The following is a 22,516-nucleotide window of genomic DNA, read 5'->3' on the forward strand; positions in this document are numbered from 1 at the left end:
TTCAAGCACTGAACTTTTTCTCTTTTTTCAAAGTGCACATTCAGATGTTGCTTCGGGAATGAGTGATGGCAATGAGAATGTCCCATCATCCAGTGGAAGGCATGAAGGGAGAACTACAAAACGGCATTATCGAAAATCTGTAAGAAGTCGCTCTCGTCATGAAAAGACTTCACGTCCAAAATTAAGAATTTTGAATGTAAGTGTTAACCAGTTTATGGGTTTTATACATCTTAATATCATTTAAATATTTCTATGGCTCAGGTGTATTGATGAAAGACTGGAATTTTCTAATCACCCAGTAACATTGTTAAATTCCATATTTTTATAGTAAGGCATTATTTACTTTTTAGAAAAAGAATTTTAAATTGTAGAATAGGGGCGCCTGGGTGTCTCAGTTGTTTGAGCCTCTGCCTTCGGCTCAGGTCATGATCCCAGGTTCCTGGGATCGAACCCCGCATCGGGCTCTCTGCTCACTGGAGAGCCTGCTTTCCTTCCTCTCTCTCTCTGCCTGCCTCTCTGCCTACTTGTGATCTATCTCTGTGTCAAAAAATAAACAAAACCCTAAAATAAATTGTAGAATAGAGACTTACATTCCTTTCAGACCCTTCAGTGGAAGATGAGGAAGTAGCACAAGGACTGATATTTCTTAATGTTTTCTTGCTGCCAGTTTAAGAGGTAAAGTACCAACAGGTCTTCAAGGAATAGTGATAACATCAGGCTTAACCTTAAGTTCAAGTGATAATCCACATTCCTTTCTCAAATTCAGTAGCAGCATTGAATATGGCTTCTGCAATACTAAGTACATTTTCTTTTCTTTTGTTTTTTAGGTTTCAAATAAAGGAGACCGGGTAGTAGAATGTCAGTTAGAGACTCATAATCGGAAAATGGTTACATTTAAATTCGACTTAGATGGTGACAATCCTGAGGAGATAGCAACAATTATGGTATGTCTGCATTTGGAGCTCCAGATTTTGCTTTAGTACTTTTTCATATCCACTGCCCTAAGAAAATGTACAGTATTTTATAATCTATTTTGACAGTTATATATTTATTTCAACATGAATATAATTAGTACACCAAACATGTGATTTAGAGATATTTTTGTCTAGGACATGTCTAACTCTAGGTATTGAAGAACTAACTTACGTAGCAAATAAATAGTGATTCAGGTGGAATGTAGGTAGGACAAAAGGCAACTGGAATGACCTAAAACATGTGTAACTCTCTAGTAATCAGACTGACATCACATTTCTTCTGCAGGTGAACAATGACTTTATTCTAGCAATGGAGAGAGAGTCATTTGTGGATCAAGTACGAGAAATTATTGAAAAAGCTGATGAAATGCTCAGTGAGGATGTCAGTGTGGAACCAGAGGGTGACCAGGGATTGGAGAGTCTGCAGGGAAAGGATGACTATGGCTTTGCAGGTTCTCAAGTAGGTTCACCATTCCTATAAAGAAGCGTGTTTATTCAAAATAATGCTGTGGTGGTAAATCTTCCACGCACAGCATTCAGTGATACCACATTACATCTGTGACTAAGATTATCAGACATTTTTGTTCTCTCTGCATGTGGCCATTGGCTTTGCCCAGTCTCTAAGATTGTGTTTGAGAATGAATTTGATCACTTTTGTTTGTTGTAGAAGTTGGAAGGAGAGTTCAAACAACCAATTCCTGCATCTTCCATGCCACAGCAAATAGGTGAATTTCTTTTCTTTCCATGTTTGCTCTTACCTTTGACCTAAGAAGTTGTATACTAATAATGAAGCCTCATGTTGGTGACAATATATAAATAATGCAATTAAGTGGTTTGTTTCTTTTTAACCAGGCGTTCCTACAAGTTCTTTAACCCAAGTTGTTCATTCTGCCGGAAGACGGTTTATAGTGAGTCCTGTGCCAGAAAGTCGATTACGAGAATCAAAAGTTTTCACTAGTGAAATATCAGATACAGGTAAGGAATTGCTTCTACCACAACCTCTATTAATCCTACAACATCTCTGCTGTATTGGAAGGTTGGTTATCAAGCCGTAGTTTACATGATGACATAGACAATAAAGAAGAGTAGAAAGTTGAGATTATAAACAACAGATACGGGGAGGGAAATAGATGATGAATAGAGAGGATTGAAAGACAAGAGCCGGAGAGGAGAACTGCACTAGATGTAGTCTGTGTCGTAGAATCTATGTCCGTACAGTAGTATGTGTTCATTCCTCCATTTAGGATTATTATAGATGCTCTGTGGTGACTTCTTTTCCGTTTTTCCTCCTTATCAAATTTTTTTGAACCTAGAAATAGATATTCACACAAGCCAATAACTTATTTTGACCAAACTGCTCTTTTACTTTGCTGTTTTAGAGCCTGTCATTTCCTTAGGAGTTTTAAGCCTTGTTGGTATGTGGCAATGTTGATAATCCAAAAATAGATTGTTAGGACAATTTTGAGCCCAGCTTTTTAAAAATGAACTAGTTCTGAATATTGTGTTTTCCTTTGCAGTTGCTGCCTCTACTTCTCACGGCGCTGGAATGAACTTGTCTCACTCTGCTTCATCTCTTAGCCTGCAGCAGGCCTTTTCTGAACTTAGACATGCCCAGATGACAGAAGGGCCCAACACGGCACCTCCCAACTTCAGTCATACAGGACCAACATTTCCAGTAGTCCCTCCTTCCATGAGTAGCACTGCTGGAGTCCCAACCACAGCAGCAGCCACACTTTCAGTATCAGTCCCTGCAAATAGCAGCCCTCTTACGGACATTTCCACATCAGTAATTCCATCTGAGATTCCAGTGACCACTGAAACAGGGATTGGGGGAGTTGCCACCTGCACAGGCGTGATACCTTCAAGCGGTCCCCCTGTACCACCTGTATCTGAATCACCAGTATTTTCCACTGTGGTTTCGAGCATCGCAGTACCTACAGTTGTCTCGATATCAGCAACATCCCAGCCAGTTCAGGCTCCCACATCTGGGAGCACTGTTTCTAGTGTAGGCACTTTGCCTTCTACACCAGTTTCAACAACTTCAGCCTCTGCAGTGGGCAGTGCTGCTGCCCTGGGTGCTAAGCCTCCACCTGTACTATCTCAGCAGGTGGCCAGCAGTGCTACTGGGGCAGCCACATTAACATCTATTCCTGCCACCACGCCATTCCCCAGCATAGCTCCACAGCCATCTCTTCAGCTTAGCAGTAGCACCTCTGCTCCAACTCTAGCCGAAACAGTGGTGGTTAGTGCACACTCACTAGATAAAACATCTCAGAGCAGTACAACTGGGTTGGCTTTGTCCCTCTCTGCACCATCATCTTCCACCCCTGGAGCAGGGTTATCTAGTTCTGTTTCTCAGACTGGTGGGGTACATCCTTTGGTCACCCCATCAGCTATAGCTTCTACTCCTGCTCTTCCTCAAGCAGCAGGACCTACTTCTACACCTTTATTACCCCAAGTACCCAGTATCCCACCCTTGGTACAACCTGTTGCCAGTGTGCCTGCTGTGCAGCAGACACTAATTCATAGTCAGCCTCAACCAGCTTTACTTCCCAACCAACCCCACACTCACTGTCCTGAAATAGATCCTGACTCACAGCCCAAAGCACCTGGAATTGATGACATAAAGACTCTAGAGGAAAAGCTGCGGTCTCTCTTTAGTGAACACAGCTCATCTGGAGCCCAACATGCATCTGTCTCACTAGAGACTTCACTGGTAGTAGAGACCACTGTCACACCAGGCATCCCAACCACTGCTGTTGCACCAAGCAAGCTCATGACTTCCACTACAAGTACATGCTTACCACCAACCAGTTTGCCATTAGGCACAACTGGTTTGTCAGTTCTGCCAGTGGTCACACCTGGGCAAGTTTCTACCCCAGTCAGCTATGTGTCAGCCCCAGTCAGCACTACACCAGGAGTGAAAGCTGGAACTGCTCCATTGAAGCCACCTTTAATTAAAGCTCCAGTAAGATTCTTGTTTTGAAATAATTTGATAAATATGATCATTCACCCCCCACGCCCATAAGTACGTTTTTTCAACTCAGCCTTGCAAATTAGAAATGTAGTTATAAAGATAGCCTGATCTATATTAGACATTTGGTATTTATTAAATAAGTTGAAAATGATTTTAGGATATATGTACATTGAACACAGGATACTTTTTTCTTTTGAAATATGGCAGGATTTGGGAGTTAATTATACTGCCTGATTTTCTAAGGATGTATAGTAGGTAAAATGTAGACATTTCTTCCCGTTTGGTACCAACTAAAGAAATCTGTGTCCGAAAAGGAAGCTAAATATTTCTGCTACCCAGTATACATAGTAATAGAAGTTCACAGCCTTTTTTTCATTGAGAATGAAGCAGATTTTCTGCTTTGCTTAGATTCCACAGATGTACAATTTGGGATTTATAAAAAATTGAAAGTTGGCGATGAAATTTCATATAGAGGAATAAAATAACTAAAATGTGTTTTCTAATTCTGCTGTGGTAGATTTCCTCTCGTTCTGCTGTCTTTAGTCTCCCTGATCTCCAAATAACAAGGCTGTGTTTTTTTTTTACTATGTTCTGTGCTACACTCATCTATCTGCTTTGCCATTGATTGTAAAATTCTTTTTATAGTAGGGTATTAATAGAGGCTTTGTACAAACTGTTCAATAGTATTGGATTTTTGATGACTTTTGTTATCAGACTTGACCTTTGGTTGTTTCTGAACTGTATTGTTTTCTCAGAAAAGTGTTTGTTTTAAGAAAAGCCTGATGAGACTATACCAAAACAGTGGCTCAAGAATATCTGAACTGTACTGCTTGTGTCCTTAAAGCCTCTGATTCTATTTTCCCCTGGGGAATAACCTTTTACTAAATTTTACTGTTCGTTTTACTGGTATACAGTAGTAACCCCTGTAACAGTATCATGGTCATATTGTCCTTTATTTAAGATAGGTACCAGAATATATGCCAGGTGACAAGCATGTCTTAACTATAGATATATTTTACTCTTACATTTCTACATAGAAATTAATTGATTTGCTCTCCAGTATGCAGTCTTTACTCTTAGTGTCTCATGGACTTGAATTTCCCTTCATTGTCTATAGGTGCTGCCAGGGGGTACTGAACTTCCAGCTGGTACTCCACCCAGCGAGCAGCTGCCACCTTTTCCAGGACCTTCAGTAACTCAGGTGCCCTGCCCCAAGACTTGGCAAATTTCTTTTTGTATCCCTATTTTTCTTTCACAAAGCTTAGCTAAATTCTCCACTGCATGATCTTGGCTTCTGGCTCCTCTTTGGTTTTGACTTAGGAACAACATTCTTTCAAAACAGTGTGGCTGGGGCACCAAGATGGCTCAGTTGTTGGGTGTCTGTCTTTGGCTCAGGTCATGATCCCAGGCTCCTAGGATCAAGCCCCACAACAGGCTCCCTGCTCGGCAGGAAGCCTGCTTCTTCCTCTCCCACTCCCCCGGTTTGTGTTCCCTCTCTCGCTGTGTCTCTCTCTCAGATAAATAAATAAAATCTTTAAAAAGAAAAAAAAAACCACACAGTGTAGCTAATTATCCAGGCCCTATTTAAACTAAGAAGCTTCATAGTTCTTTTGTTTATAATACTGCTTCAAGTCATCTAGAAAACATTTGATAGTAATACTTTTTCATATTTTATGAGGGGAAAAAAATGGCAAGGTTTACATTTTACCAGACCGATATAACTCCTGTCATTCACAGTTTTGTGGAATGAAATTGTATCTAAGGACTGAGATTAGGTTCTAGACTATTGTGGAAGTAAAAACTTAAAAGTAATCAAAATTAACTTTGAAAGTTCTTTAAGAAAAGATACCACACTGATAACGATCATGCCCCTTCTCTGTGAGTTCAACTAGTTTTTTTCTTGAATGTTTGACATTTCTTTCATTGATGACCTAACAAAGTAATTGGTTTATGTGTAGGTGGATGTAAGTGTCCTACTTCATAAAAGATAGGACAGTTTTCATAAAAGATAGGACAAAAGACTGAAAGATATATGTATTATATCTTTTAGTACAAAACCCACACAGCTCAGTTAACATGAGATTGATTACTCATACAAGAACTGAGACCAGTGACATGAATGTCAGTTTCCTATCTCACACTCAGTTCTGATCATTGGGTAGAACTATGTGCAGTATTTAAATGATCATTTCCCTTTCCCACCCTACTCCACCACCCCACATTTAGTTGAATTCCCATAAGGAAAGTACTTACTATGAATTCATTTTAACCCTGAGAACACTTCAGCCCTGAGACAAAGTAGTAACCATTGAAATTAAGCAGTGATTTATTTTAAAATTGTATCTAAGGAAAACATGATAAATTTCTAACTTGAGAAGGCTGAATTTATCCCTACTTATATAATCCTAGATGTACAATAGAACATAACTTAAAGAACTTGCTAGAATAAAGTGATAACTCCAAAGAGAACTCAGTCCATCAGCCACTAAATTTTGGGAAAAATATACATTGTGCAATTCTGTAAATTAGGGGTTTTACACTTATTTTCTCTTTAAAAACGTGTTCAGACTCCTAAGAGGGCTCAAATAAGATAAGAAAGGCAAATAAGATTGAGGGGTAGGATGAAGGTAAGTAGATATGGAAGGAGAAAGATAAATGAAGGCTGCAGGACAATAGGTTGATAGAAGCCAAGACATGTGGGATTACAGTCTGTGTCAAAGGTAAAAAGTTAATGGCCTTGGGTGGATGGTAGTAAGACCCAGATAAAAGGATGGATTGTCTAAACCTCTAGTTCCTTCTTGCTGCCATCTGTAGCATATAAGAAGTATATATTATTAGGACTTTTTAAAAGAATAATATCTCTCGGGGCGCCTGGGTAGCTCAGTGGGTCAAAGCCTCTGCCTTCAGCTCGGGTCATGATCCCAGGGTCCTGGGATCGAGCCCCACATGGGGCTCTCTGCTCAGCGGGGAGCCTGCTTCCTCCTCTCTCTCTGCCTGCCTCTCTGTCTACTTGTGATCTGTCAAATAAATAAATAAAATCTTTAAAAAAAAAAAAAGAATAATATCTCTCGATAGTAAAAGGGTATATTAATGCCATTTATAAGGACCAGTTCTCAGAAAAATGTACCAAACTGAAAGGAAAATAGGGAGCGTGATACAGTTAATCTACTGATAGATCTTGATACATTTATCAGAATGTTTTTTTTTTTAAGATTTTATTTATTTGAGAGAGAGGCAGAGAAAGTGACAGAAATAGCAAGAGAGAACAGGAGTAGGGAGGAGAGGGAGAAGCAGACTCCTCATTGAGCAGGGAACTGACATGGAGCCCTATCCCTTAACCCTGGGTCGTGTGACCTGAGCCAAAGGCAGACGCCTAACTGACTGAGCCATCCAGCTGCCCCTATCAGAATATTTTTAAAGAGAGGACAGAATTTTTAAAAAGATGACAATTAGAAACTTTTCTGTCACTTTAAGTAACTTCAAACATAGACGGTAAGAAGAACTCAAAACTGTAAAAACGTAAATATAACTGAATTTCTCTAAGGCTTGGGAAATTGACATAAGTCATTCAAGCAATATAAGTTATTTAGTATATTGTTTCATTTTCATTGAATAGACAGATAATATGTTGTGTTAATCTAAAGCATCAGGGGCGCCTGGGTGGCTCAGTGGGTTAAGCCGCTGCCTTCAGCTCAGGTCATGATCTCAGGGTCCTGGGATCGAGTCCCGCATCAGGCTCTCTGCTCAGCGGGGAGCCTGCTTCCTCCTCTTTCTCTCTGCCTGCCTCTCTGCCTACTTGTGATCTCTCTGTCAAATAAATAAATAAAATCTTCAAAAAAAAAAAAAGGGTGATTTATTAAAAAAAAAAATCTAAAGCATCAAGCAGTATTTCTGTAAGATTGGCTATATATAATGGCTCTGACTATGCTGAAGACTTCTGTTTATTGTGCTTGTTTTTGTTAAGTCCCAGCAACCTCTGGAAGATCTTGATGCTCAGCTGAGAAGAACACTTAGTCCAGAGACTATTGCAGTGACATCCACAGTTGGTGTAAGTTTTGAAAATCTTGACATCTTTCCATAATCAGAATATATCATATTCCCAGAGCATACTGTAACCTATTAATACCAGAGTTAGAACTATTAATTCAGAGTCTTTGCTTATTCCAGCAAACAGAAATGAGGCAGTTGGATGTAAGATTAACAACTAACCCAGTGGCGTCACTGTGGAAAAGATTTCATTTATTTGAAAGATCCTTTTCTTGTCTTACCTCTGGTTAGAATTACACCATAGATCAGTCCTATGGGTTTTGCTCTTACGCTTTGGAGGAAGCTGTACTCTTTAAGTTAAAAGTTTTAACTTCTTCATTTTAAGCTTGTGACACAATGTTCTGATTAAAACTATTTTTCTATGAATATCGAAGTTATACTCTTAACCATGAGAAAAATGAAGAAAACAATATAGAAACAACTCAGAATTTCTTCCTTTTAAAAATCTTTTTTTTATATCAGACTTATTTTTGGGCTGGAAAAAAAAAATAGAAAGCTCCCTTGGACATAAGTGTTTCTTCACATATACTATATTTCTTTTGCCCTTTATAAAGACCAGAGGAAAGACAGCATGGCAGAAGTTTAAAGAGTGACTGAAGCTAAAGATTTTGTGGTATCTGTGTGTATGTTTTGCAGCCTGTGTCTGTGGTGGCTCCAACAGCAGTTACGGAAGCAGGAGCACAGCCTCAGAAGGATGGTGAGGAGCATCCTTCTTCCTCTTATGTTACCATTCCCAGTCCTCTCTATAATCAAGTATAGATAGGGATTACTGTTTCAAAGACTTTCTTAAGAATGTAGGTTATTTGAGACAATTTTTAAAAACACTTTTATATACTTCATAACTGAGGAGCATCAATACTAATATTTAGAACATGTCATATTAGCAAATTAATGAATCTTTTGTATTGTTTTTATTTGTTTTCAAGGGGGACATGCAAAGGGTAATGAAAGTTTCTTAGAATAAGACCATTTGTTATTAGCTGAGCCGGATCCTTGCTAAGAGAGATGAGGAAATTCAGGCGTATTTTCAAAAGTTAATTTACATTAACCTCTTGGCTTTTGTGACACTAGAGATAGAGATAATCTTAAATAACATGGATGGCAGAAATAAAAATGTAAGATTTTAATTAGTTCAAGCATTTTTACCTATTTCTAGAGTCTTTAAAATTGACATGTTCATATATATAGTCTCTTTAGAAAGTCACATTTCCAAATAAATTTTGTAAAAATAATCCATACCAACAATTTAAAATTTTCATGAGCATGCGCTAGGTCATAAGTTCATAATATCTAGTTCTTTTCTAAAGCTTTGTTGTGAATCTCAACTTATGACATCACCAGTTCCCCAGAAACTAGGAAATTTAAAGCTTTTATTTTCTGTCGCCTTTTCCCTTAGAACCATTTATTTTCAGAAGTGGAAATAATTCAGTGTGAGCTGTACTTATGTGATTTTGTAGAGCACTTGCTTAATATTTTTTCTTTTTATATAGTTTATCCATTTTCCTCACTACCACCTCCATAGATAGATTTCCCTGTATAACTATTAATAAGATTTACTTGGAATGCTCAGCTTTCTTTCATCCTTAAATTCTAAATTTCACTTCCAACCTCTCTAAATTATTTTCAATACAATTATATTCTGAATTAGCTTTCTCATTTTAAAAGAAGTGACTTGAAAATCAGTGGAACAGACCAGGAAAGTCTAGAAAGGGACAAACTGTAAGAGAATGTAGAATATGAAAAAGGTGGGCTTTCATATCAGTGAGAAAGTGCTGGGATAGACAACTGGACAGCCATCTGGGGAAAAAACAAAAAAATAAATCACCTGTCTCAACCAAAATAAATTCCAAATGGATCAAAGATGGAAAATGGTATTGTAAAATAATACTGTAACAAAACATAAAAGGAATCTTTTTCTTCTCTTTTTTCTTTTTTTTTTTTTAACTGTTTAGGGCAGGGTCAACAAACTTTCTGTAAAAGGCCAAGAAGTATGTATTTCAGGCTTTGCTGGCTGTATAGTCTCTGTTGCAGTTACTCGAATTTCCTATTATACCCCAAAAGCAGCATAGATGATACATGAATGAATGAGTTTTGCTCTGTAATCTGATAAGATTGATTTACAGAAACAAGCTATGGGCCGAATTTGGTCCTTGATAATAATTTGCTGATCCCTGATAGAGAGGAAAGTGTTGTTATTACTACATTTAATACTCAGCCCAGAAGCAATAATAGATTCAAAATTTTCTGCATTAGAAAAAGTGCCATGAGGTCCAAATAATGAAAAACAGGGTTGGGGGGTATATTCGTATCACAAAAAAGACTAGTAAGTGATAGCATTTCTTACCTCTCACTGGTAAATTCAGAAGTTTAATAGTTACCAGTGACTTGATACAACCTCTTTGGAGATCAATTTAGTAATGTCTGTTGAAGTTTTAAATGGGTATAATCCAGCATGTCCATTTTTAGGTATTTATTCCACAGATCTATAAGAAAATATTTGGTAGAGCACTTTTATAATAGCAGGTTCTGAAACCCTTAAATGTCCATCAGCAGAAGTCTGCTTAAAATAGGGTATATTTGCATACATACAGTAGGCAGACAGACCTAAAACACTATGCAGCCATGAAAGAGAATGAGACCAATATGGAATGTTCTGTAAGAGCTATTGTTAAAATATCAAAATTAGTGTTGTATAAAATACAACTTACTAGTTGTATAACGTAAAGAAAATGCTGGACATTATCTCCAGGAATAAAAAGAACCTCAAACAAATGACTGTCCCTAGAGAGAAGGACCTTGACTTTGACTTTAAAGTTCAAAACTACTTATCAGTGATTCTGACACCTGTACTTTTTGTTCTAGGATTTTTCCTAAGTATTGCCTAAACCAGTTTGTCATAGTGATTTTCATTTAAAAATGGGTCTTTAATATCCTAGGTAAAATCTCGTGCTTTCTCTTCATTTACTTACATCTATCTTTTGAGTTAAAGAATGAGTAATAGAATTCTTACTGTCTGTTAACCATAGTTTTATAGTATCTCTTGTGTTGTCCTGGCCTCAAACAATTTTCCTCACCTGATACATAGTTGTATTTTGCTATATTTCTGGCCTAAGGGAAAGGAAATTAGCTAAAAAGAGATGCTAATTTAAGTTCTTTTCCTCCTCCATTTACTTGTTTTAGTGTCTCAGATCGCAGAAGGTCCTGTCCTAGCAACTAGTTCAGGAACAGGGGTTTTTAAGATGGGACGATTTCAGGTAAGACAACTACTTTTCCTTGCCTTGATTTCCTCTTTGGGGTGAATAGGTATATAATAAAATTATTAATTTGGGCCATAGTTGCCAACTTAATGATATATCTTCTTTATAGCTCTTTATTATTTTCCCCTCTTAAAAGTAATGCATGCAAAAAAATATGTATATATATGCTGGGATCCTTGGCTGGCTCAGTCAGAAGAGCATGTGCCTCAGTCTTGGGGTCATGAGTTTGAGCCCCACATTGGGGGAAGAGATTACTAAAAATGAGTAAATAAGTAGACTTTGAAAAATAATAATAAAACATGCCAATTAAAGAAAATATAAAGTACTTAGTATAGTATAGAAACAGTAAACTATCTGCCCATCCCCCCACCTCCCTTCCCCATCTAGGATTAGGAAGGTGTGTTTCCTTCCGTTCCTTTTCTGCGCACATGTGTGTATCTACAATTGACCCTGCTACTTCTCTGAATGATATTTTGTGGCTTTTCTCCCCATCTTTTTTGTTTACCTAACTCATTCTTCCATTATTAGTCAGTAGGTTGTTTCTGATTTTTTCCAATATAGTGAAATAACAGGAAACATTTTTATATATAAAAACACTTTCCATGTTTAGGATAATTTTTTAGGATTAATTTCTGAAGTGAAAATACTGACTGTGCATCAAGTGATACCATATCATTATATTTTCCCAGCTGGTCCAACCAGTGAATTTTTTTTCTTCTTCTTCTTCTTCTTCTTTTTTTTTTTTTTTTTTTTTTTTTTTACTGTTTCACAACTGCTTTCCAGTTATTCTCAGGATAGCACTGGGAGTTGGGGATAGTAGTGGATCTCCTTAAAGTCCCAATTAGTTGTGTTGATTCTTGAAGCTTAGTTTGCATTTAACATTTATTGGATTTAATCTTTGTAGTTTTCATATGCACAAGCAGCCTTCAAGATTCTGTTCCCTGTTGTTCTTTCTATTTCCACAAAGACATAAATGTAAGTCCTGTGTATAACATGAGATATGAAAGTAAATAATTTACTTAATAAGCTTAGCGAGCCACTGAGAATCTATATATCTAATCTATAAATCTCTGTACAGATATGTTGTTCTCTATAATGGTATTCCATTTATTTTCACAGTGAAGATGGAGGGACTTTCTATAAAGACATATTTTACATACATAAAGACTTAAGTAAAAAACATCCTGGGAAATAAAGTAATTCACTTTTTTAAGATTTTCTTTCTTTATTTTTTTTTAAGATTTTATTTTTTTAAGTAATCTCCACTACACCCACTGTGGGGCTTGAACTCAGAACCCCAAGATCAGGAGTGACATACTCTACCAACTGAGCCAGCTAAACACCCCTCAATTTTTTTTTTTTTATTATGGTCCATTTGAAAAATTGAATATTGGAGACTGTTTTTTAATCTCAGTTTGGTCTCTTTCTATCAGGTTTCTGTTGCAATGGATGATGTCCAAAAAGAGGGTAAAAATAAGTCAGAAGAAACAAAGTCTGTTCATTTTGAATCCAGTACTTCAGAGTCCTCAGTGCTATCAAGTAGTAGTCCAGAAAGTACTCTGGTGAAGACAGAGCCTAATGGGATAACCATCCATGGCGTCTCATCAGATATGCCAGATAGTGCCCACAAAACTCCTGCCTCAGAAGCGAAGTCAGAAACCGGGCAGCCTACCAAAGTGGGACGTTTTCAGGTGACAACTACAGCAAACAAAGTAGGTCGTTTCTCTGTATCAAGAACTGAAGACAAGATCACTGAGGCAAAGAAAGAGGAACCAACAGCATCTCCTCCTTTTATGGATTTGGAACAAGGTGTTCTCCCTGCTGTGATACCAAAGAAAGAAAAGCCTGAACTGTCAGAGCCTTCACATCTGAATGGGCCATCTTCTGACCTGGAGGCCGCCTTCCTTAGCAGGGATGTTGATGATGGTTCAGGTAGTCCACACTCCCCGCATCAGCTGAGCTCGAAGAGCCTGCCTATCCAGAATCTAAGTCAAAGCCTTAGTAATTCATTCAACTCCTCTTACATGAGTAGTGACAATGAGTCAGATATTGAAGATGAAGATTTAAAATTAGAGCTGCGAAGACTACGAGAAAAGTAAGTATATTTTCTTCTGTGAAAGAATAATGGCAGAACTCTGTTAAGACCTAGCTCCTGGTGCCTAGATGAGTATTCTTTTCACTGCAATATGCTTATATCTCATTTCTTTTAAAGAAAGGGTGATACGCAAAAGCTAGTTATCTGAATGTAGTTCTCATTACGTCTCTTATAAGGACCCAGAGCATTTCTACTTCTAGAACTTCTTCACCTTTTGTTACTATATTTTTTTTTGTTAATAGCACTCTTTATCATTATTAACCTAATCTAATTTATTTACTAATCTACCAAATGAATCCATTAATGGCATTAGGATATAGATTATATTGGCAGATTTTATAGGTCATATTTAATCAGCTGGATCAGAGTAGCAATTCAGTACTCCTGTGTATAGCCTCAAAAGTCAGGAAACCTTTTCTCCTAACACATCATCAACTATCTGTTGGTGGTTAGGAGCCTGTTGGAATGAAGGCCAACAGTATGAGATGACAAACTAGAACTTCAAGGTAGTAGAGATTAGGTTAAGTATATTGGGAAAATTCATGAGTAAGTAAATACTAGAATGGAGGTTAAAGAATATTTTATTAAATCTTAATTGAACAAAAGTGGTCATAATGTTTTTGAATGATGTTTGGTTATCTTTCATAGACATCTTAAAGAAATTCAAGACCTGCAGAGTCGCCAGAAGCATGAAATTGAATCTTTATATACCAAACTGGGAAAGGTTCCACCTGCTGTCATTATTCCTCCAGCTGCCCCTCTTTCAGGGAGAAGAAGGCGACCCACTAAAACCAAAGGCAGCAAATCTAGTCGCAGTAGTTCCTTGGGGAATAAAAGCCCCCAGCTTTCAGGTAAAAAGCCATGGACCAGGTCAGCCTTGGCTTTCCCATCCTTTGTTTCTGTCTTCAACTCTGTATGTAACCTATTGAACATTTGTTGTTTTTGTTAAATTTCAGAGGAGTTTGACTTTCCTAATATTCTTGCTTCCTTGACTTTTCCTCTCCCCCTGTTTATAGTACCTCTTTTCGTTGAGTCTGTGAAAGTAGACTGGATGAGGACAGTGGCTTATCCCATTGTGATCCATCTTACTATCTACTGGTAGTCATTTCTGGTTGTCCTTAAAGATAAATAATTTAGCATTACCTGGTTTCTCATATAACTCACATTTCACCAAACTCACAGGCAAATGGAAGAAAGTACACTATTTAGTAAAGTTCAGGTAGATTTTTCCCTTCAGTGAACAAATTATTCATAATTGCAGCTGGAATTAATGTAAATTTCATATATGTCTTAGTTGGTACTTTTTTTTGATTAAAGTTATTATTTCATTTATCTATATTGAAATAAACTTGCTAGTGGTTGTAATTTTAAAAATAGTTATAGTATCTTGTAATGAGCTATAGTTTGTCTGTTTTGCGATAGAATTTTTACCCTTCAGTGAAATTTTGATAATGTTAACAGATAATTAGTTGAAAAGTGAAAAAAACTGAAATAAGTTTATACCTGTATTTTCTCTCCAGATCTAATGTAAATTTATGTTGGAAAGCAGTTGCAAACTTCTTAGCAGCTTTCCATTTCTTGGAAGCTTTCAGAAACCCAAACCTCTTCTCTGACACGTTAGAACCAATTCAGTGGTGGAAATATGATTATAAGGGATATCAGCTAATTGAGATCCTGATCCCAATTTTGACATACTTTTTCAGTGGCCTTCTATTCCACAAATTAGTAGGGAGCAGACACATTCATCAATTTCAAGACAGTTGTCTAGGGAATAAAAGCCACCTGCCACAAAATAATTTTAAAATATGCATTATTCTGTAGTCACTTGAATCAATTTTGACACCACTTCTGTACTCGATCTGACACATACTTGGGAAAAAGACTAAAAAGAGACTACCCACCAAACCTGTTGATGTCATGCTACAACTCACTGTTTTATAATAGCGTTTAGGAAAGTGATCATGGAATTCTCTCCTACCCACGGAATGTTCTACTCGCCTGAGACTTGGGAACCTTCTAGGTCATCTAAAGCTACCTATATCCCTATTGCCTGTTGATTCTCATGTCATTCCTCAGTTCCCCTCCCATGAGGGAGGCCTTTTTTTTTTTCATCACTTACAGCTTCTGACTTGGGATTTGTCACTTAGTGGGACACAGTGGAGAAATGAGAATAGTGCCTATTCTCTAGGCACTGGGAAAGCTGTACATGTTTTCTCATGCCGCTTTATCTTTTGGCAGGTAACCTGTCTGGTCAGAGTGCCGCTTCAGTTTTGCACCCCCAGCAGACCCTCCACCCTCCTGGCAATATCCCAGAGACTGGACAGAATCAGCTGTTACAGCCCCTTAAGCCATCTCCCTCCAGTGACAACCTCTATTCAGCCTTTACCAGTGATGGTGCCATTTCAGTACCAAGCCTTTCTGCTCCAGGTCAAGGTAAGCAGTCAAAGCAACCTTCACCTTCTAAACACTGCTATATCTATGGCAAACGCCTGAAGAGTAACCTATTGTTAAGGTCAATTGGAAAAGCAGCTGACCAGAACACAGCCTGTCCGTTGTACATTTATGGATCTTGAGCTGGAAGGGGGAAATTGGGTAATGATTAGATTAGATGAACTCACTGTTTTATCAGATGAAATCACTTTTTTCAAAGGATTATAGCAGAAAGTTAAATTTGTGACTTATATGAGGACTTTAACCAAATTAACAGCTCATTTGGGATTTGGAACATACACTTTAATATACTAGACCAAGATTTCCTGAATCAAAATCAAAGAAATTTTAGTAGTTTCTGAAAGCTATTTTCTTAGCCAGTGCAGACTTTTTAAACTTTTAAGTATGGGAGTAGCACACTAGATAAATAGCCCTACAGTTCAGTTATTTATCTGTAAACTGCTTCCTAAATACAGTTTTATTTATTAATGATCATTTGAAACATTCCTGTCGAGGAGAGAGCTGCTAGCAACAGCAGGATGACAATTGGAATGACTTAGGTATCTGGGTGGAAAAGAGTAGGAAAAGATACAGGTAACTCGCCTAGGGGCTTTTGTCACAATATCACAGGAATTAAAGATTAGTTTATCTCTTCACAAAATGAATATACTTGCTTGCTTAAGAGTGCAGACTAGCTGGCATTATCCCCACTGGGAGGAGCTAAAGCATTTGGCAGAGGGAGGGCATTGAGACCTGGTATTTTCTGTCCTAGATATCTGACCTTTCCCTGGAAGCGTGTTCTTCTGTGTGCCATCTTAGCGCATTTCACCACTCCAGCCTCAAGTTTCTAACATCTTGTAGTTGTGTTCTGTCTCTTCTCTCTCTGTTCTTCCCTGTTTTTCCCCTCTCACAGGCTGTGCGAAGTTTAACTGTGCATCTGAACAGGTGACATTCAAACCTGGTGGCAGGAGGACCCGATTTCTGAGTACGCCCTGCTTGGCTCTTTGTGTGTAACACCTTTACTCCTTCCTCGTCCTTGTTTTTCTGCTGCTTGGATCTGATGTTTCATGCAGTCCATTTTCATTTGTCTCTTTGTATATCATCTACCCAGTGGCTTGGCTGAACAACTGTTGCCATCAGAAGTTTGAGTCTCTGTTATGATTAAAGATACAGAGATAATAATAGGTTTCTGTAAACTTCAAAAAAACTTTCTGGTAGAAGTGCTTCTTCAGAAGTCCGTGACAGAGAGAGAGAAGGTGGTAATGCTGTAGAGACTGCTGGCTCATTTGGATTAAGTGAAAACTGACGTCCCTAGTCCCTTCCGCCCCTTGCTCTAGCACTGGAAGTAACAGAGAGCTTCTTGACCACTGATACACTTAGATCCTGGCACCAGGGGAGAATTACAACCTTTTTTTTTTTTTTTAATTCTTTTTCCGAGTAGATTGAAATCTTTTTTTCTTCTCAGTTAAGCCTAACCATCTCTCAGTTGAAATGATGCTAGAGTCTCTGCATTGGATCCTTTCACTCCCTTGTGCCCACCCTCTTAAGTCCGTAAAACCGGCACTTCCAAAAGGGTTTCTGTATAGTTATTCTGATTAAGCATTTATTCTTTAAAGGACCAAAGCCCAGCACCTGCCAGTGAAAATCGTCTTTTCAGCATGATTGCTAGGATTTCCCAGCTCTCTTGTTAAAAGTGAGATGCAATAGCAGATCACCCAATTTTCTCAGCCTGTCATCCCAAAGGTGAGATGAAGATGATGCCTGTCTCTTAGGGGTTTTGTACAAATCAAACAAGATCACATGCACAAACACAGGCAGCACTTGGGAAGCACATGTCATTTCCTTCTGATCAGCCAGTGCCTACCTGGCACATAGTAGGCAGTCAGTAAATGTATATTGAAATAAAAATTTGAAAAACAAAAACAAGGCTCAGGTAGAAAACCTTTATTAGAGTTTGGTTAAAGATCTTCTTTGTTGAGGCCTCAAACTTCTGATGTGGTTATTGAAGTGCTTTTTAAATGCATGTGCAAAGGTCATCACTGTTTCTGAGTGTAGTTCACAGGTCCTTGGGCCTCACGTATCACCAGTCCAGGACTACTGAACAGAGGTGGAAGGTGTTACCCAATTTGTTAGCTTTCCAAAGCATGTATGGTTTTTGGGTACTCAGGTGGATAACTTTTCTGCTTAGACCAGGCTGGACCAAGCATGTTAGCACCTTGACACTTAAGTAAGCATTTGATTTCTATGTCCAGCTAGCAAGATGAAAAGAATTCAGTAGTAGGAGACAAGAGTTGTAAAGTAGGATGTAACATGTCAGGCCTATATTATACAGCCTGAGATGTCTAAGAGGGAAGAAAGAGAACCAAGGCTTTTTTGCGAAGCATAATATGAGAGATACACTTGAGATTAATTAATTAAATTCTCACACACTCTTAAAGGTAGGTGGCACACTTGTAACATCAAGTGAAAGTGGCTATAAATATTAAATCTTATCACTTCCTTTTGGGTCTAAAAAAAGAGACCCTACATCTGTTGAAGGCACTTGAGTATACATCATATAAGCCTTGGTGAACAAATTTGCAGGAGGTAGATTTTAAGCAAATATGGGAGGGAAAACAGGTACTTAACAGAGGTGGGATGTTTCTAGTTTTAGATGCGTTATTCTGTGCTCTCAAAATAGATTATGGTTTGGAAGCACGGCTTGGCTTAATGCTTTATTTATGTTCAAAAGTTGCTCGTTTTCCAGATACATTTAAAGATTTCTGGAGGGGAAGCAGTTAGTGTGTATCTCTAGGATTTGGAAATGTATCAGCCAGTTTAAATTGACTCAAAACTATAATGGTGGTACTGGCAGTCTACTGGGGTAGAATTGCTAATGCATTTAATCAAGTGCTTTTTAACAACCCAGCAGGAGAAACAGAAAGTGGGACAGGGTCAGTGGAAAGACTGCTTGGGTATTTGCAATTCAAGCAGTAAGACCTGAGAGACTGGAGTTCCTCTCCCATCCCAGAACCTTAGTGCAGAGCATTACTCTTAGATCCAAAATTGGGTATGGAAGCTCTGCTGTCAGCCAGGTTCCTCCGTTCTTCAGACACCCATGTTACAACTACGTAAGATGCGTCCATAGAACTTTACCTGTGGCAGGAACTCCAAGGTCCCACCAGTCTGTCTCTCTCTCTGTTTTCTCTTGCTGGGACTTTGTGTGCTATTTGGAGATTCTAAAGATTTCTAATATTTTACATTGATGTTTTCTTTATCTTTAACACGTTGCTCTCTCTTTGTGCTTCAGGGAAGATGGTGAAAAAAGTCTGTCCTTGCAACCAGCTCTGTAGTAATTATCTTTCCTTTCTCTTACTTTTTGGTCCTTGATTGCAAAGCGTGTTATCCATGAGTTCTTGGAACCCTGAAGCTTCACAACGTCCTCATTCCCAATTTCCATCTATCTAGTTCTGCACCCTTTTCTAAGATTTTTTTTTAACATGCTTAATTGCTGACCACTAGCAGATTAAGAAATCACCTCATAGTCTGCTCTCATGTGATGACCCTCTGTGAGTCTGACTTTGTGACAATTACAGGTTGATAGCCCATGATATAGAGAGAGATGAGGGATGCCTGGCTTTTTGGAGAAAGGGAGTCCTTTAGTCAGCAGGTCTTCCGCCCACTGGGAAGTCAGCACTGATCCAAACACGGAAAAGTCCACATCCACAAATCCTAGTGGGAGACATCTGGTGGATTGGTGAAGAGAGAAGCACTACTTTATAGAGTTGGCTTCTTAGACTGGTGGCTTCTCATTAACGTGCAGACAGTTCAACTACCCAACCGGCCACCTAGAGGGTCAGTCAGAAAACTCTGTATATTTGGCATATTGGGCAATGAGCTGTGACTCAGAGTAAATTATTGTTCCTAGGATCTGGCGGTGTGGGGTGTGGGAAATGTATTATGGCAGGAAAAAATTTAAAAATGGATTGTGGGTGGTAAAACATAGACTACTTCTTAGAGCTTTGCAGCAGAACTGAGAAAGGTTTCAAGGTTACTTCTCTCTGGAAGGCAGTCAGCATTCTCAGAAATACCTGTATTGCAAGTAGTGTTCTTAACCCATTTACTGCTAAGATGGACTAAATGCGCTAAACGTACTCTCCATTCTCCTAGCTTTCGTAGACAAGTCAGCTGTTGCCAGGCATTTATTTCTGGTCAGAGAGAGATGTGTTTATTTCCTTAATGGGAAAGCCTGTTTTCAGAAACCAAAATAAAAAGGTTAACTGTATGGTTGACCCCTCCCGCATCATGGTCTATAAACCCCACTTCAGAATCCAGTCCTGTGTAAGACAGATTAAAATGAAAAATGAGATTTGGTTATAAAGGAACCTCACGGCATCAGAGGCGACTAGAGAGGTGTGACGCCCAGCATGGCTCCTCGTGAACGAGCAGTGTTCACCTCTACTGAGCTGCTTCAATTTGGCTTTTACCAGTTCTGCTCACTTGTGATTATTTGTGGTTTTCATTTTGATTGTCTCACTCATCATCAAGCTCACCAAGCAATTATTACTCAAACAGGAAGAGAGTCCTCATGCATGTGACATGCTTGCTTTCTGGATTTTATCACTAGCACAACTGCCACCCTCACTGCTTGCGCTTCTTCCTCTCTGCTTCCCCACCACAGTCTGTCTTGCTTTTCAAGGTAGGCTGTTTCCTGTGCTTTTATCCTTTTCCACTTGGGTCTCCTGTACCGTAAGGGAACTGACACTTCCCTTCACGCTGTCTGTGCAGTAGCTATCCCCTTGTGGCTCCAGTGGGCACTAAGAAGTAAGCTAATACACACACTGCAGTAGATCCATGTCTTGCCTTGGTGGTAAGAAGCATGTGACCGTCCTCACTCTGCAGCTTCACTTCAGAATTAGCTGTTAGTCTAATGCAGACATGCTTGTGTGTGCTGTTCCCAAGGTGGTGGGGTATAAACTTGACCTGAGTCCAGTGATGAATTATCTAGGGCTTTTATGTGGCAGAGTTGCTTCGGGGCATGCCGCTGTGCTCTGGTGCTGCGTGGACCTGGAAAGCAGGAATATGTATGCATTTTTTTGAGCCCCCAGCATTACTTGGATATCTGAAGGCCTAGCAGCTCACAACTTACCTTAGTAGCTTCTATTTATTCTGCAGGAATAAATGTGAGATCTGGTAAGAAAGTGGGGGGTGAGGGAAGAAAAACAAGATCCTGACTTTTCTTTCCCTCTTCCCTAAAACTTGCCTCTTCGAATAATCTTCAGTGTGCCCTCCAGCAGAGCCGAAATCAGGCAGGACACAGACCCCTTCTTCCTTTCTCATCAAACCATAGAAATAGAATTCGTTCATCATAACCTCAAAGCTTCCTCCTTCCCTTTGCACTCCTACCTCAGCTGAATGGTCCTGTTGCTTCCACTTGCGAGTGCTTGCTCTTCTGGGAAGGGGGGAGGGATGAGAATTCATGAACCAATTGAAACTGAGGTCATCTTCAGGAAAACCATGTCTTCCTGCAGTTGAACGATTCAGGCACTGCAGAGAACCTTCCTCAGGAGTAATCTTGGTTCTTAACTCATAGGCAAATGGGAGAGGTTGAAGCCTTCATTCCTCCCGAGTTCATGTTTATGAATGTGTGTGTGTGGGTCCACGTGAAAAAGGTTTTTGAACAGAGCATGCTATCTCTCCTATCGCTTCTTTCTGTTAAAGAATGGCTGAAGATGTGGCATAGTATCCACATGGTTTGGGAACCCCATCTTTTCCCGGGCCAGGCAGTCTACCTTTGCGTTCCTTTAACTCCTGCTTTCAACCCTGCCTTGGGGCTCAAGAAATCATCTTCTTTTGCCCTGCATTCTGCAGCATTCTAGAGCCTCACTGACCTTAGCGCACCTCCCTCATCAGCGTGATGCTGGGAATGGGGTGCTGAAAGTTAAGTTTCAGTACGCTGAAGTACCATGTGAGTGGGCTGAAGGCAGTCCCCAGCCTTTGTGCCTGCCCTCATCCGGAGTTTTTAGCTTCATCTGCCACAACTCCTAAAGAGAATCTGTTTTCATTACCCCGTTACTTATGTCGGAACATATGGCCAGACAAACCCTTGAACCCTTCCCCTCTTGCATGCCTTCCCAGCTTATCCTCTCCTCATTCGGTGGCTTGCCATTCATCATCCTGTGAAGTTTTCCCTCTTTCTGAAGTTCTAACCCAAGCTCCTTTTAATGGTTGTGTTCTGTTGCTTCGTCTAATTCTAGGGACCAGCAGCACAAACACCGTTGGGGGAACAGTGAACAGCCAAGCCGCCCAAGCTCAGCCTCCTACCATGACGTCCAGCAGGAAGGGCACATTCACAGATGACCTGCACAAGCTGGTGGACAATTGGGCCCGAGATGCCATGAATCTTTCAGGCAGGAGAGGAAGCAAAGGGCACATGAATTACGAGGCAAGTCTTCTCTATTTGTCATTTCCCTGATCTAGCAGAGTATCACTTAGCACACACCTGAAGCAGAGGTGATACCAACGACCTAACTAGTGCTTAGCCTTCCATGTGGTAGCCTTCTTTAGCAGCTCAGAAATTCTAACACCCAGTTACCCTTTTGCCTTTGAATCCCTAGCTCCCTGTTTGTCAACTCGGTTTTTTCTCCCCTTTTCTCTTACCACCCTGAATTGCAAACATATATATATATACACACATGCACGTGACTCTACCCACTTCCAAGCACGGTAGTTACTCTACCCTTATTTGGCAAGTGTA

The 22,516-nt window shown here is 39.3% G+C and overlaps 1 protein-coding gene across 12 annotated transcripts in view; it reads left to right on the forward strand.

The window, feature by feature from the left end:
• The window catches only part of WNK1 (WNK lysine deficient protein kinase 1), a 148,842-nt gene that overhangs the window by 123,148 nt on the left and 3,178 nt on the right, over positions 1-22,516 (forward strand). For 11 of the 12 annotated variants that reach the window (XM_045071886.1, XM_004773721.3, XM_013046412.2 and 8 more), the window contains 14 exons: positions 34-196; positions 828-944; positions 1,261-1,434; positions 1,642-1,699; positions 1,827-1,949; positions 2,492-3,942; positions 5,069-5,152; positions 7,916-7,999; positions 8,635-8,695; positions 11,179-11,252; positions 12,689-13,350; positions 13,999-14,201; positions 15,589-15,783; positions 22,017-22,204. In XM_045071886.1, coding sequence (XP_044927821.1) covers positions 34-196; positions 828-944; positions 1,261-1,434; positions 1,642-1,699; positions 1,827-1,949; positions 2,492-3,942; positions 5,069-5,152; positions 7,916-7,999; positions 8,635-8,695; positions 11,179-11,252; positions 12,689-13,350; positions 13,999-14,201; positions 15,589-15,783; positions 22,017-22,204 — 3,637 coding nt within the window. The remainder of the gene's footprint in view (positions 1-33; positions 197-827; positions 945-1,260; positions 1,435-1,641; positions 1,700-1,826; positions 1,950-2,491; positions 3,943-5,068; positions 5,153-7,915; positions 8,000-8,634; positions 8,696-11,178; positions 11,253-12,688; positions 13,351-13,998; positions 14,202-15,588; positions 15,784-22,016; positions 22,205-22,516) is intronic. The other variant, XM_045071888.1, reaches the window with a different exon arrangement.

Source organism: Mustela putorius, unplaced genomic scaffold, assembly GCF_011764305.1.
Source record: "Mustela putorius furo isolate JIRA1106 unplaced genomic scaffold, ASM1176430v1.1 tig00003988_pilon_pilon_pilon, whole genome shotgun sequence".
NCBI lineage: Eukaryota > Metazoa > Chordata > Mammalia > Carnivora > Mustelidae > Mustela > Mustela putorius.